Source organism: Bicyclus anynana, chromosome 7, assembly GCF_947172395.1.
Source record: "Bicyclus anynana chromosome 7, ilBicAnyn1.1, whole genome shotgun sequence".
Classification (NCBI taxonomy): domain Eukaryota; kingdom Metazoa; phylum Arthropoda; class Insecta; order Lepidoptera; family Nymphalidae; genus Bicyclus; species Bicyclus anynana.
Window position 1 is genome coordinate 13,912,949 of NC_069089.1, and position 12,861 is coordinate 13,925,809.

Consider the following 12,861-nt stretch of genomic DNA (forward strand, 5'->3'; position numbering starts at 1 on the left):
GACATCCTCATATTTTATTATACAGTACATCAATGTTGTTAATTTATTTTCAGTGCATTACATGTATAATGTTAGTCTTTATTTATTTTTACATTATTTTTAATGGTAGTTTTAATAATGGATTTATATCTACATATTTTATATGAATAGACAGACTCTAAATTTCTTGACTTAGAGGTTCAAAATCTTTTATAGATTTTAGCACAACATAGATTTTAACCTATTCTGTATAAAAAGAAATATTTTATTTTATTTTATTTATTAAAAAGAATACAAATTTAGTTCAAATCTTAAGACAGTCTTCAGTGTATGCTCTCTATAAACATTGATGGAAAGTCAATGATAAAGATCAATGCCCCATGGCAACTGATCTACGTGACGTAAGTCTACGGAAAGAGTCTTATCTACACCACTATAATACAGTCAACAGAAAATCAAACTTAGAAGTCATATGACCGCTGTAGAAAACACATTTAGCTTTATAGACATGCAATTTGAAAAGGAACTTGTGTGCTTAAGGTTTACTAAATGGCTTAGATGTAATCGCTTTGAATTCATAACTAGGATTATTGTTTTACGGGTATTTTCCGTTGATTATACGGATTTTCTAATTATGTCTCAAGACCTAGCTGGGTTTGAAAAAGTATAGTCAAATATTAGGTGCTTAATATATAATTTAGTTGCTGATTATTGATTATATGTTGTACTTGTTTTTCTTTTCTTAGCAAAAGTAATGAATCTCCACTATTCTATCTTATGTTTCTTGTTTATAAGATGTCTTTTTAAAATCAACACTGCATACGGAACCCGGTCTTTGAGCAAGGATTATAAATTCGTTTTCAGGAAATATATATAAAAAAATAACATTTTAAGTAGACAAATATATACATAAAAGAAAATGAAACATCTGGCTGATACCGGACACGAGGCTTCGAAGAACCGGACGTAGTTAAGACGTAGAAAGAAAATTTGTTTATCTTCCCGCTTCCCAAGTTGTTATCCTTGACAAAATCAATACACACTCATAGATGTGCGCAAAAGATAACATCTGCCAAAATTTCGTAAGCAATGCGTCTAATAACAAAGCTTCTGTGAAGTTGGGACGGATATTTTTTATACATACCTACTGCTAATCAAAGATTTTCCACTATTAGATATTATGTTATGTGCTCACAAAGTCACAACAAAAAGCGATCCGAATTTAGCTATTCCACTGAGCGCACAGATGCACAATTTTGCGTTTACTTACATTATATACTTATGGGTATATAGTTTTTACACTTCCTGAAGACACAACTCTACATTGTAGTCAATATTTAGTGTTTATTTATTTAAATAACTTTCGTTATGAGTACAGTGCGACTAAATGAAAATAAGACAATTAGCCTAGCCTAGTTTACCTAGTTCACCTCAGTTTCGTGTCGCCAGTGACATATCTGTATCATAAAATCTTTGACTGCTGATAAACTAAACTTGTGCTTAGGTTTCCCGGAACTATACTGAAACAGCCGCTTTCAGAGAGTAAAAGTCACTGAACTCGTTGGACATTTAATTGTTTATAATGGAAATATATTTATTTGGTCTAAGAGAGATCCAGAGCCTGTAGCCATGTGGCACGTCGATTCTTTCTACAAACGCTAACTCTTCGAAAATTAAAAAATGTATGAGAATTACATATGCTATCGACTGGTCACGTGATCAAGTTGTCGATCGGATCTGTCATTCCCATACAGTTTGTTAGTACTATATTCGAAGCGTTAATGCTTGTTAAAGAGCCGTGATAGCCCAGTGGATATGTCCTCTGCCTCCGATTCCGGAGGGTGTGGGTTCAAATCCGATCAAGTTGTCGATCGGATCTGTCATTCCCATACATTTTGTTAGTACTATATTCGAAGCGTTAATGCTTGTTAAAGAGCCGTGATAGCCCAGTGGATATGTCCTCTGCCTCCGATTCCGGAGGGTGTGGGTTCGAATCCGATCAAGTTGTCGATCGGATCTGTCATTCCCATACATTTTGTTAGTACTATATTCGAAGCGTTAATGCTTGTTAAAGAGCCGTGATAGCCCAGTGGATATGACCTCTGCCTCCGATTCCGGAGGGTGTGGGTTCGAATCCGGTCCGGGGCATGCACCTCCAACTTTTCAGTTGTGTGCATTTTAAGAAATTAAATACCACATGTCTCAATCGGTGAAGGAAAACATCGTGAGGAAACCTGCATACCAGAGAATTATCTTAATTCTCTGCGTGTGTGAAGTCTGCCAATCCGCATTGGGCCAGCGTGGTGGACTATTGGCCTAACCCCTCTCATTCTGAGAGGAGACTCGAGCTCAGCAGTGAGCCGAATATGGGTTGATGACGAATGCTTGTTAGAAAGAGAATCGACGTGCCACATGGCTACATGGCCAGATCTAGGATATTTTCTAAAATCTAAAACTTCGTCAGACTATGTATGTCGCTTTGTCATAGATCTTAAAAATTTACCTAATCTGTAACGATATATTGATGTATCTTCTTTATATTTTCAAGAACTGAACATACAAACGTATTCCATGCGCAGTCGCAGGCGTCCACTTGTATATACATGAAGTAGATATACATATAAAGTGAAATTGAACACTTGTTTAACACTTTATTAGCCTTGTAACAGAATAAAATGTATTACGTGGCTACGGACAGGTATATATGACCCCGAAAACTGTGTATGATTGTCACATAACAAATTGTACTCTTTAGCGATTAAACACAGATAATACCTAAATGATATGTAGAATATTATAATTATCATATATCTAGTACTAGCTGTAATCTGTGGTTTTGCCTGAGTAAATACATTTTCAAAATAAAATTAGCCTTTGTTCTTTCCAGATTATTAACTATCTCAGTGTCAAAAATTCATACAATCCGCTCTTCTGTTCTAGACTTATAACTAACTCGACTTTTGAAGTAAACTTATAAGCTTGTTAAGCTAAAATTTAAGAAAACTTACTAATGTGTTATTTGTTTGTCAATGGACGAACAGATGAAATATAGCAGAGTCAGATTGTAGTCTACTATTTAGCACTTTTTATATTATAAAACTTTCTAACCCAATGTTGTTATACGATTAGGAATGGGAGTTATGCAAAAAAGCCTTGCATTTCTATCCACTATTCTGAAGAAAATTTTATGATTCTTTACAGTTTAGACCATTATTTGTTATAGTTGATCTTATATTGGTCTTTTTTTTAAAAAAAAAAAAGAATATATGCCTTAACGTTTTTTTTTAAATATGACCAATCCAAAGACTGTGTTAGGAGTGGGTACGACAATAGACCAACGGGGCGGTGATCGAACCACCACCCCTCGGTAATGAGTCCGACCGCTCTTACCGTTGAGCTAGGCTAACATTTTATGTAATAATTATGTTTATTAACTCGTAGGTACTTGTATATTGACGATAGATGATTACATGTCACGCTATATTACTGATACAGTATTGATCTATTATCTATACAATCTAACATTGTCATTAGATTAATGACACACGGAACCCAATGTTTCACATGCACTTTGTTAAATCTGATAACACGATTACTAGTATAAATGTAAACAGACGCAAAGGGTGAATCTACGTGGTCGGAGGCACGTCCAACGTGACCGTATAAGCTCAACTTACAAATAAGGAACATTGTAAGTAATAAAATGTTTGCATAACGTTCACATTTTTCTTAGATCTCGCGAGACAACGCGTCATATGTCACGACCGCCGTGACTCATGCCGCAATCACTAAGCTGATGAAAATAATAATTTATATCGATAAAGTTATATTTCATAGCATAAACTTCTGACGCAAACTTGTTCATTTCATATCAATTTCCTACACTTAATACGATTACTATATTCAAATATCGCTAAAGAACTTCGCCTTTAGAATATCCATCAAATTGACTGTTTTATCGACACATGGATGAAACGATAAAACAACGAGCTTCCTTTTGTGATGGATTTATGAGGGGGGGAAAAACCTGAAAGGTGCTTTAAAAAATAAATATTGCGGTCGTAATGAGGACACGTAAAAGACCTTCCATGCAAAGAAGATACCGATTTTTCTTCACTAACCCAGTTATCGGTTTCGTAAACTTTTATTATATGTATACCTATACCGTGTGATAGTCACAATATTGGTCATCAAAGTAAAATACTTTGATGACCAATATTGTGACTTTAATATTTTGTTATTTATGTACTGGCTTATTCCAAAAAAACCAGGTCATTTCGTTTGTGTGGTCGCACAAACAGAGATAAAAATTTATGGAAATCTTCCACGGCTTCATTACATTGAATGTTTTTTTGTTTACAAAAGAGGCTGGTGTACTGGTATATATATGTATTTAATTCAATATAGTAAAATATTTCATTTCTTACGAAATAGTTTTTGAACATCGACCTCACTCATTATTCTTATGATTTAGCACAAACTATTCGCATTATCTTGTAGGAAAGTGCTCTTATAAATCATTTGTCAGAATTTAAGATATTTATTCTTTGACTAATAAAAAAGCGCAAAGTAGGTCATTGTGATATGTTGTTTTAATTTTAATTATTATTAAAAAATGGGGCTAAATATCCACTCCTAATGGAGCAAGTCCATCAAAACTTCAAACATAAAACACAGAAGTGGTTAATACGGGTCAACACTAGAAGTGCTCAGTGTACCAAAGGAACGAGTCCCAAAACTTTTGTTTTAAAACATTTGAAGTTTTACAATTTCTAAGAAGTTTTAGGCCAGTAATTGGCAAAAAGATGTTGGAAAAATGCAAAAATGTTTTACGTGCTATAAGTACGATGACGTCACAATGCACTATGCATCACTAAAACCGCAACTAATGTACGATTACCCATGCTGCGGTTAAGATCGCTCGTCACGATAGCAAAACTCTTGCGGATAATATGACTTAACTTTAAAAAAACAAGAAAATCAAAACAATCTATTGCAGGATTCTAAGTTTAATAGCAATTAATTAATCAACATGCCTTGCCTTTGAGACCTTATTTTTATACTAATAATTAAAAATAGTGATAAACATGACTTTGAAGAAATACATAATTTTTCTATCAGTTCTTACTACGAAGTTTAAGAACCCAAACTGTTGTAAGCCCACAAAAAACGCAGTCTATATTTTTTTAGTTTAAAACATTTGAATTATTCTTTACTTCTCTTACTAATAAACAAATCACAAAATAATACAGCCAGTGACTGCATTTAATGTATAATCAAAATATTTCTGAATGTTTTTTTTGTGTTTATTACATCGTCGTCTATGACGCACATTTTCTCTTTCAACATAGTAAGTTGTGTCAGGCTGACATAATTTCTTGTTTAGAATCACTTTCACTATTTGTAGTAAAGTTATGTAAATGTGTATTTCTACATTCGTCTTAATTTCCGCCCTAAAAAGAAAATCAAGTCCCGGCCTAATGTAGCGTCAGAGAGCATCTTTACGTTAGGTAGGTATGAGATGGCTTCGTTAAGCGGAACTGCGTTGAGGGGAAGAACTTCAAAGCGTACGTGGTTATATGCGCATATTATATTTGAGGTATTGTTTATATTACAATATTCACCTTTGTTCTCGTTCTCCTTTCAATATTGATTTGCGTGATACTTTTACAGGGCTTCTCTGAAATGTGTGACTCACTTTCAAAATGTGGGTTACGTTATATTTCATGTCTCAAACGTCTGGGGAAAAGATACTGTATACCTACTTCACGAACCGGGTTAGATACTTTTGTTCCATATACACTTTCTAAAATGAGTGCTTTGGATATATTCCAAAGCGCATCTAGTAGTACACTGTTTTCTAATTCTGCGACTTTGTTTTGTGAGTATGAAAAATTGTGCAAAGTATATTTTTAAGTAGGTGTATTTTTGTGTAGAGATATGCGGCCTCGGTATCAATTTCACATGAAGGCCAATTGACTTTTTTTAACTTGGGTCTAGAATGATTTGATGTGGTATGGAATACCACAGTGCTGTAATATACGGCGTCAGACTATAACCATTGTAAATTTAAAATATTTATATGTACCTCCTATACTCGCATTTTGATTTGTGTGAACTTTTCATCGAAAAAGTGGGATCTTAATATCGTTTTAGTGCTTTGTGAATAGGATTTCTTTGAATACACGTAACCATAGCTTCACCGAATAGCACCAATTTTAGTGAGTCAACGGTAAAATACAAAAAAAGAACTTCGAAGAGCGAACGGAGCTAGAGTCGGCTAATCAATTAATAATAAGTGATTCCTTTAAATTGAGCCGTGATAGCCCAGTGGATATGACCTCTTCCTTCAATTCGGAGGGTTTGTGTTCGAATCATGTCCAAGGCATGCACCTCTAACTTTCAGTTATGTGTTTTTAATAAATTAAAGATCACGTGTGTCAAACGTGGAAAAACATCGTGAGGAAACCTGCATATACCTGAGAGTTTTCTTAATTCTCTGCGTGTGTGAAATCTGCCAGCGTGGTGGACTATTGGCCTAACCCTACTATTCTGAGAGGAAACTCGTGCTCAACAGTGAGCCGAATATGGGTTGTTAAATTAGTGTTTTAAAAAGTAAAGATTTCATTTTCTCAACCTATTGACTACAAATATTCAGTAGACAAATAAATCAAAGCTTTCGGCATTTTGCAACAATTACCTAACAAAGCTCCAGTGGCGATAAGGAAAACACATTCAAGCCTAAGGAATCTAGTAATAGACACCGGAGTTCTAATATTAATAATTTAGTAAATATAGAACAAGGCCCCAAGGAAAAAAGAAGTATCGATGGGTAAAACCCTTCATTATATGGACAGATGCCATCAAACAAGTCACAGGAAATCACTGATGCATGTACCTCAGAATCGTTATCGGTTCTGTTTAAAGTACGTCCATCGACTGAGATGATAATAATCTCATCAGAACTTTATTTGTAAACAAGCAAAATTATGAAATCATATTAGAGTTGAATTGTTTTGTGAAACGAATAAATGAACATATTTTGGCATCCATTTTCGTTGACTCCATCTATTAGAGATGCGAAATGCACAAACAATGCGGTATGCCGCAGTTCTTTATTTGGAATAAGTCCAAAATGTTATCAAATTTATTGATTTAAGAGAACAAGTGAATCCATACACAATGAACAGTATAAAATTTTGAAGAGCAAATAAATGTAGAAACCTAGTATGCAAACATTAAAGAAATAGCTAGAGATACTCAAAAGCTTGCAATCGGTCCAAATATCTGAACCACATATTATGCGGAATATAACTTACCTGTCTATCTGCTTCAGTTAAATCAAGGGTAAAGGCAGTTAGGCTTGTTCTTAAGACAAATTTACTTGTTCAAAATTTTACCTAAGTACCTACTACTTCATCATCATCATCAGCCTATATCCGACCAATGCTGGACATAGGCCTTTCCGAGAACGCGCTACCACACAAGATCCTCCACCTTCCTCATCCAGCCATATCCAAATTTAAATTGAAGTACCTACTGACTACTTCAATACGAGCTAAACAATTACTAAGGGTAGGAATCAAGGTATTTTAGATCACATCAAAAGAACAAAGATTCTAAGAAGTGACCAAATGTCCCATCCAAACTTTTTAAATTCTCGATGGTATTTTTCGTTATGAGATAATAACATATAATGCAAAACTAAGGCCAAATTTAAAAGAAGTTTAAAATCCTGAAAGTGATATAGAAATAATTCGTGCTATCTATTAGTTTTTCATTATAAATATCCTGTTACCAAAAGTTACTCATACGTTTAGATAGATATGCATTTTATTTCGTTTAGAAGTCATCATTTGGCGAACTTGTAAAACTTGAGGACACCATTCACTTTTAATAGAACGAGATTGGCCGGCCATACATGGGCAGCTCGAGCAGTTAGTCAGTGATCAACGTACATGGACGTACATCTTGCAGTCAGAGTCAACAGCTTGAAACTGCCATTGATAACTGCTCGATGCAGTTGCAACTGCTCGAACGGTTCGTGCATGTCATGTTCATGCAGTCGCAACTTGAAGCAGTCGACCCTGACTGCTTCAAGCTTTTCGTGTATACCTTGCCTGGCCTTGTCTGCAGATTTTTCTGTACTTGATATGGCTTGACAGTTTCTTCAAACAATTATGTAATAAATAGAACTCAAGTTAACGTTTTTATCTTTTAAAATCTTCATTTATCAGAACTTGCATAGCGTCGTCATAAGTAGGCGATAATCGATCTGGCGCATAAATTGAAACCTTTGACGATACTTATGCTGCAACTAGACAGGAAAGGAAGGAATCCTTCCTTTCCTACCCTTTGAGACTATTTCTGTATGATGTTAATTAAAAACTCAAGAACAACAAAGTAAATACTCGTAGTCCGAGTATCACTTACTCAATCACCTTTTACACAGCTCCAGCAATAAGCAGCAGCTTGAAACTTATTTTTCATATTGATTATATAAATTGCTCAAAGCTCCAAAAATAAACCGCTGTAGCATTATAAAACATTTTTTATTTTTTGGAATGACGTCTCCAACGTCGACGAGACCATATCCTTTAGAGCTATTCTGTAACGTTATTTCTATAATTTGACAGTGTAAGCTTCGACTTCGTCTGTATCTCTCTCTATCGTGAATACAATATTAAGTTGAGAGAAATAATGAATTGAAGACTCACATTGTCGATGTACAAAAACACATCGTTACAGAACTGAGTAACCAACCAACTAACTAGTCCAGCTGTTGAATGTCGGTTCTTCTGAGCATAAACTGCCTTGCGTAGGTTGTAAACTAAGACTACTTGAAATAAATGAATTTTGATTTTGATTGGATTTTATTATAAGTATTTAATGAAATTAACATTAAGCGAACAGCCAGCGCTCAGCGCGTAAACCGGTCATTACTTTCAACTTTTCAATTTATTTCTACAATAAATCGCACTCAATGTTGATTCAAGAAAGTGGTACAACATAAATCAGCCTTCACATCCCGCGGCTGCGTTAAACAAAACGAAGTGTAATTGTATTCACACACATTGGCAGTGAGAATAAACACCCGCATCACGACAAACGGCAACTAGCGCAAATTAGCATCTGACAATCGATTACCTACCACACAAGATACGTATCGCAATTTGTCGGAGTGGCGGAGACCTCGTCTCACTTCCTATCCCGGCTGTCAGCGGGGATAACAGGCGAGGCGATAAGAAACTGTGTCAAGAGCATGTCTAATTTTACAAAACTGGTAAACGTCGCGTAGTTATCCCACAGTTAAGAGTGACGCACGTTCTATTAGAACGACAGCCTGCGAGAGTCAGATAAATCTCATTTTATGAAAGTTAAAAGTTTGTCAGTCCATGCTCCTGTCATAGGCAAGTACCGTAGACAATTTTGGACTTCAGGCTTGTTTTCAAGGGTCTAGATCCTCTATTATCCATGTGTAAAAAAGTAATTTTGTGATATTTTTTACAAGATATCATGAGAAAGGCAACTCAAAGTTACTCAGCGGGTGATGGAGCGAGCTATACTTGGAGTTTCTTTGCGAGATCGAATCAGAAATGAGGAACCAAAAAGAGAGACAGGGTAGAATCAGAAAAGATGAACCAAATTACAGACATAGCTCAGAGATGCGCGTGCTAAGTGGCAATGGACAGGGTGCATAGTTTAAAGAGCCGATGAACGGTGGGGTCTCCAAGGTGCTGGAATGGCGACCTCGTATTGCAAGCTCAGTGTTGGTCGAACCCTCCTCATGATGATCATGAGAAATCATATCTCTAGTCGCCAGATCCTTAATTTCGTAGCAACCCCTAAGCTAGATTTTTGCGATGCTAAATGACTGATGATGATGAAAGTTTATACTAGGGCGGTTGAGGGTCTAGACAGGTTTCAAACTGCTGCCTTCCAAAGCCATCACTGCCCGTTAGTGGCTACCGTAACTACCTACCTACCACCACCACTACCTTTCACTACCATTTGTAGGAGCTTATGCTGACAAACTTAGCGTTCATAAAATGAAGTATGTCTTGCGATCACAGATTCTAGGTTCATATTACAGCGTACTTGTATCAATAAGCTTCAGTCATCAGTGACTACTTATCGGATCATTATTAATCATGGACACAACATTTTCTACTGAGAAAATGAGCTTAAACGTAATCCATTTCTTTAAAGTTTTTTGGCGGATTTATCAAAGGCTAAGGCGCAAGGTAACGAGGAAGGTTTCATTTCCACATTCTGTCACCTTGGAAAATCATTTTCCTTTACTATATTACTAGTAGTAGAGTGGTTGTTGGCAACTTTTCCGTGGAAATTCTAGTTTCGCTAATTTCTGACACTACTAGCACATCGGCTTATTGGTTCAGGTTCAGGATGACGGAATAGGTTAGAGCATTGCAGGCTGTATTTTAGCGATTTGCCCTGAAAAGTGCTGTTCTGTTATGGACGAAGGTTTTTCATTTGCCTGTTTAATTAAAATTGGAATAAATGTTGAGTTTAGAGTAGATATGCCGTCAAATACCTTGCAAACAGGAGTGCAAATGTAATCAACAGAAAATACCTACCTATGCAATGTTCCTGGGCAAGCTTTTCTAATGTCATACCAATATGAAGCTTAAATATTTAATTAGAAACATAGTTCCCCTTGGACCTTTTCCTCCTTCGATAAAAGTAATTGCGGTTGACATTCTCGTTCATGAAACCTCAATTCAGTACAGAAGCTCCGTTATTGACATTATTCCTGCTATGATAAGATTCCATTCTGTCTATTTAATTAAATAACCTTGTGGTGGATCCTGGAAAAGCCCTGGGCCCATGGAAAACTATATACATTTAACAAAAAGGATCAACAATTTACCAAAATAGCCTCATATTCACGGTGGTTTTAGGAGCACTTAGGGAAGCTTCCAAAAGTATTATTAATTTATAAACTTAACAAAGGCTTTTTTTAAATAATATTTAGGTACGTACTTGTCTAGCACCTGACTTTTACTTATCTACTTAAAGCAAATTAAATAAACTTCGTTGCGATTCTAATCCTAAGCATGTAAACTATAAATAAGAAAATACACTGCAAAGCGTTACTGAAGGCCTTATTTATACCAATTGCTACGCTACGCAACATCTCGATTTCAATTGTGTCGTTAATTAATTCTAGATAAAACCGATCAGAACCGGAATCGTAAATTTTACAAGCAAGAAGCCCATCTAAATGGTACTATCCTGAAAAACCCATGCACTGAAATTCGTCGGACTTATGACGCTATGCACCGTGCGTAAGATTTCAGATGATATAAACAAACTCTTTGCGCGTACTTCATAGCGAGGGAGCGAGGAAATTCAGAATTAAGATTAGTAGAAAGGCGAGCAAGTCATTAATACTGAGAAGGTAATACTGTACGTAGCTATGACTCGTATGATCGTAGAATGCTTCACCCGTGGCGCCGTAATTCGCATCCACGGCGCTTCGCGGCTTCAGTCCACCGATAGCACTCGCGGCTAGCAGACGTGTTGTAACCAAGACTTGAATTATCTGCGCATAATACGTCTGATTTATCGAGAGTGTACTTTTTTGTTTTCATTTTTTTTTTATATCTGACTACATGTGTTGTGAAATGCGCGCGTGCGCCGAGAGACAGTGCGTTAGGTGTGCGCCGACCCGTTGGCTGAAACGGCGTGCGGCTAAAATGGCGCACTCAATAGAGATGTTGCATTTCCAGTTCAAACGGATGCTGAACAAGGAGCTGAGCCACTTCTCGGAGTCCAGCAAGTCCGGCAACCAGATTTCGGAGTACATCTGCTCTACTTTCTTGGGTATGTATCTAGTGAGACTTAAGTTCCGTTTACACTACACGATAAAGTAGTAGCACTAGTGGGTCCTAAACCCAGTATTGCTACTAAAATATTATATGTAACTGCCTAATCGAAATTAAGCTGTATTTATAGTGTAGCCTCATTGAACCAATTTAATTATTATGCATTTACTTATCAATATTATCTCATCCGTTTCTGAGAGACATACTCAAAATATGTATTTACATTTTGAAATCTCAAATATTTTGTATTATTTTTTTTTTTTTAATAATTTGGTTTTTTTTTTATTTAAATATAAAATTTACCTACTATACTACTACTACTACTACTACTATTGTATCTACTTCATGTTAAGCATTGTATATACAAACTACGACGTATAGAATGTTAGGAGCGTAATATTTTAACACCATGTTTATCTTTTTTTTAAACAACAACAAAATAGTTGATCGCTTTCCAAGCCAGGTGTTCATTACTGCCAAATTTAATTATTTTCTGAGAAGTTTTTTCATTATCTTTTAAAAGTATCACAAATTAGCGTTGATTTTGTAAAATTAGTTGTTTGAAGCTTAAATTAATAAACACGAGGAAAAGACCGAATCAAACAATAGTTAGGTACAGCCTTTGGTGTCAAAACACTGGCTTCGTGATAAATTGAGTGCAACCGCACCTATGTAATATTAAATAATGTAAACATTTAACATAATACAATAAACATTAGACGTAAATGAGGAAAATTAATATATTCCAATAAAATCGTGAGTTCAGAATCGTGTATTGGACATTATCACCGAATAACATCATGGAAACTTTAGATGGATTTATTTTCTTCTTGTGGATAATTTAACGTAAATTGCCTATGTAAATGTACTGTGTAAATAAATTGTGAAACGTTTCATATTAAGTACTAGCTGACGCCGTGCGGTTTCACCCGCGTGGTTCCCGTTCCCGTAGGAATACGGGATAATATATAGCCTCTATAGCCTTCCTCGATAAATGGGCTATCTAACACTGAAAGAATTTTTCAAATCGGAC

General features: G+C 35.6%; 1 protein-coding gene across 12 annotated transcripts in view; it reads left to right on the forward strand.

Annotated features, from left to right (window-relative positions):
- LOC112044075 (cAMP-specific 3',5'-cyclic phosphodiesterase) overlaps window positions 1-12,861 on the forward strand; it is a 629,441-nt gene that overhangs the window by 608,776 nt on the left and 7,804 nt on the right. For all 12 annotated transcript variants that reach the window (XM_052882556.1, XM_052882561.1, XM_052882560.1 and 9 more), the window contains one exon: window positions 11,733-11,826. In XM_052882556.1, coding sequence (XP_052738516.1) covers window positions 11,733-11,826 — 94 coding nt within the window. The remainder of the gene's footprint in view (window positions 1-11,732; window positions 11,827-12,861) is intronic.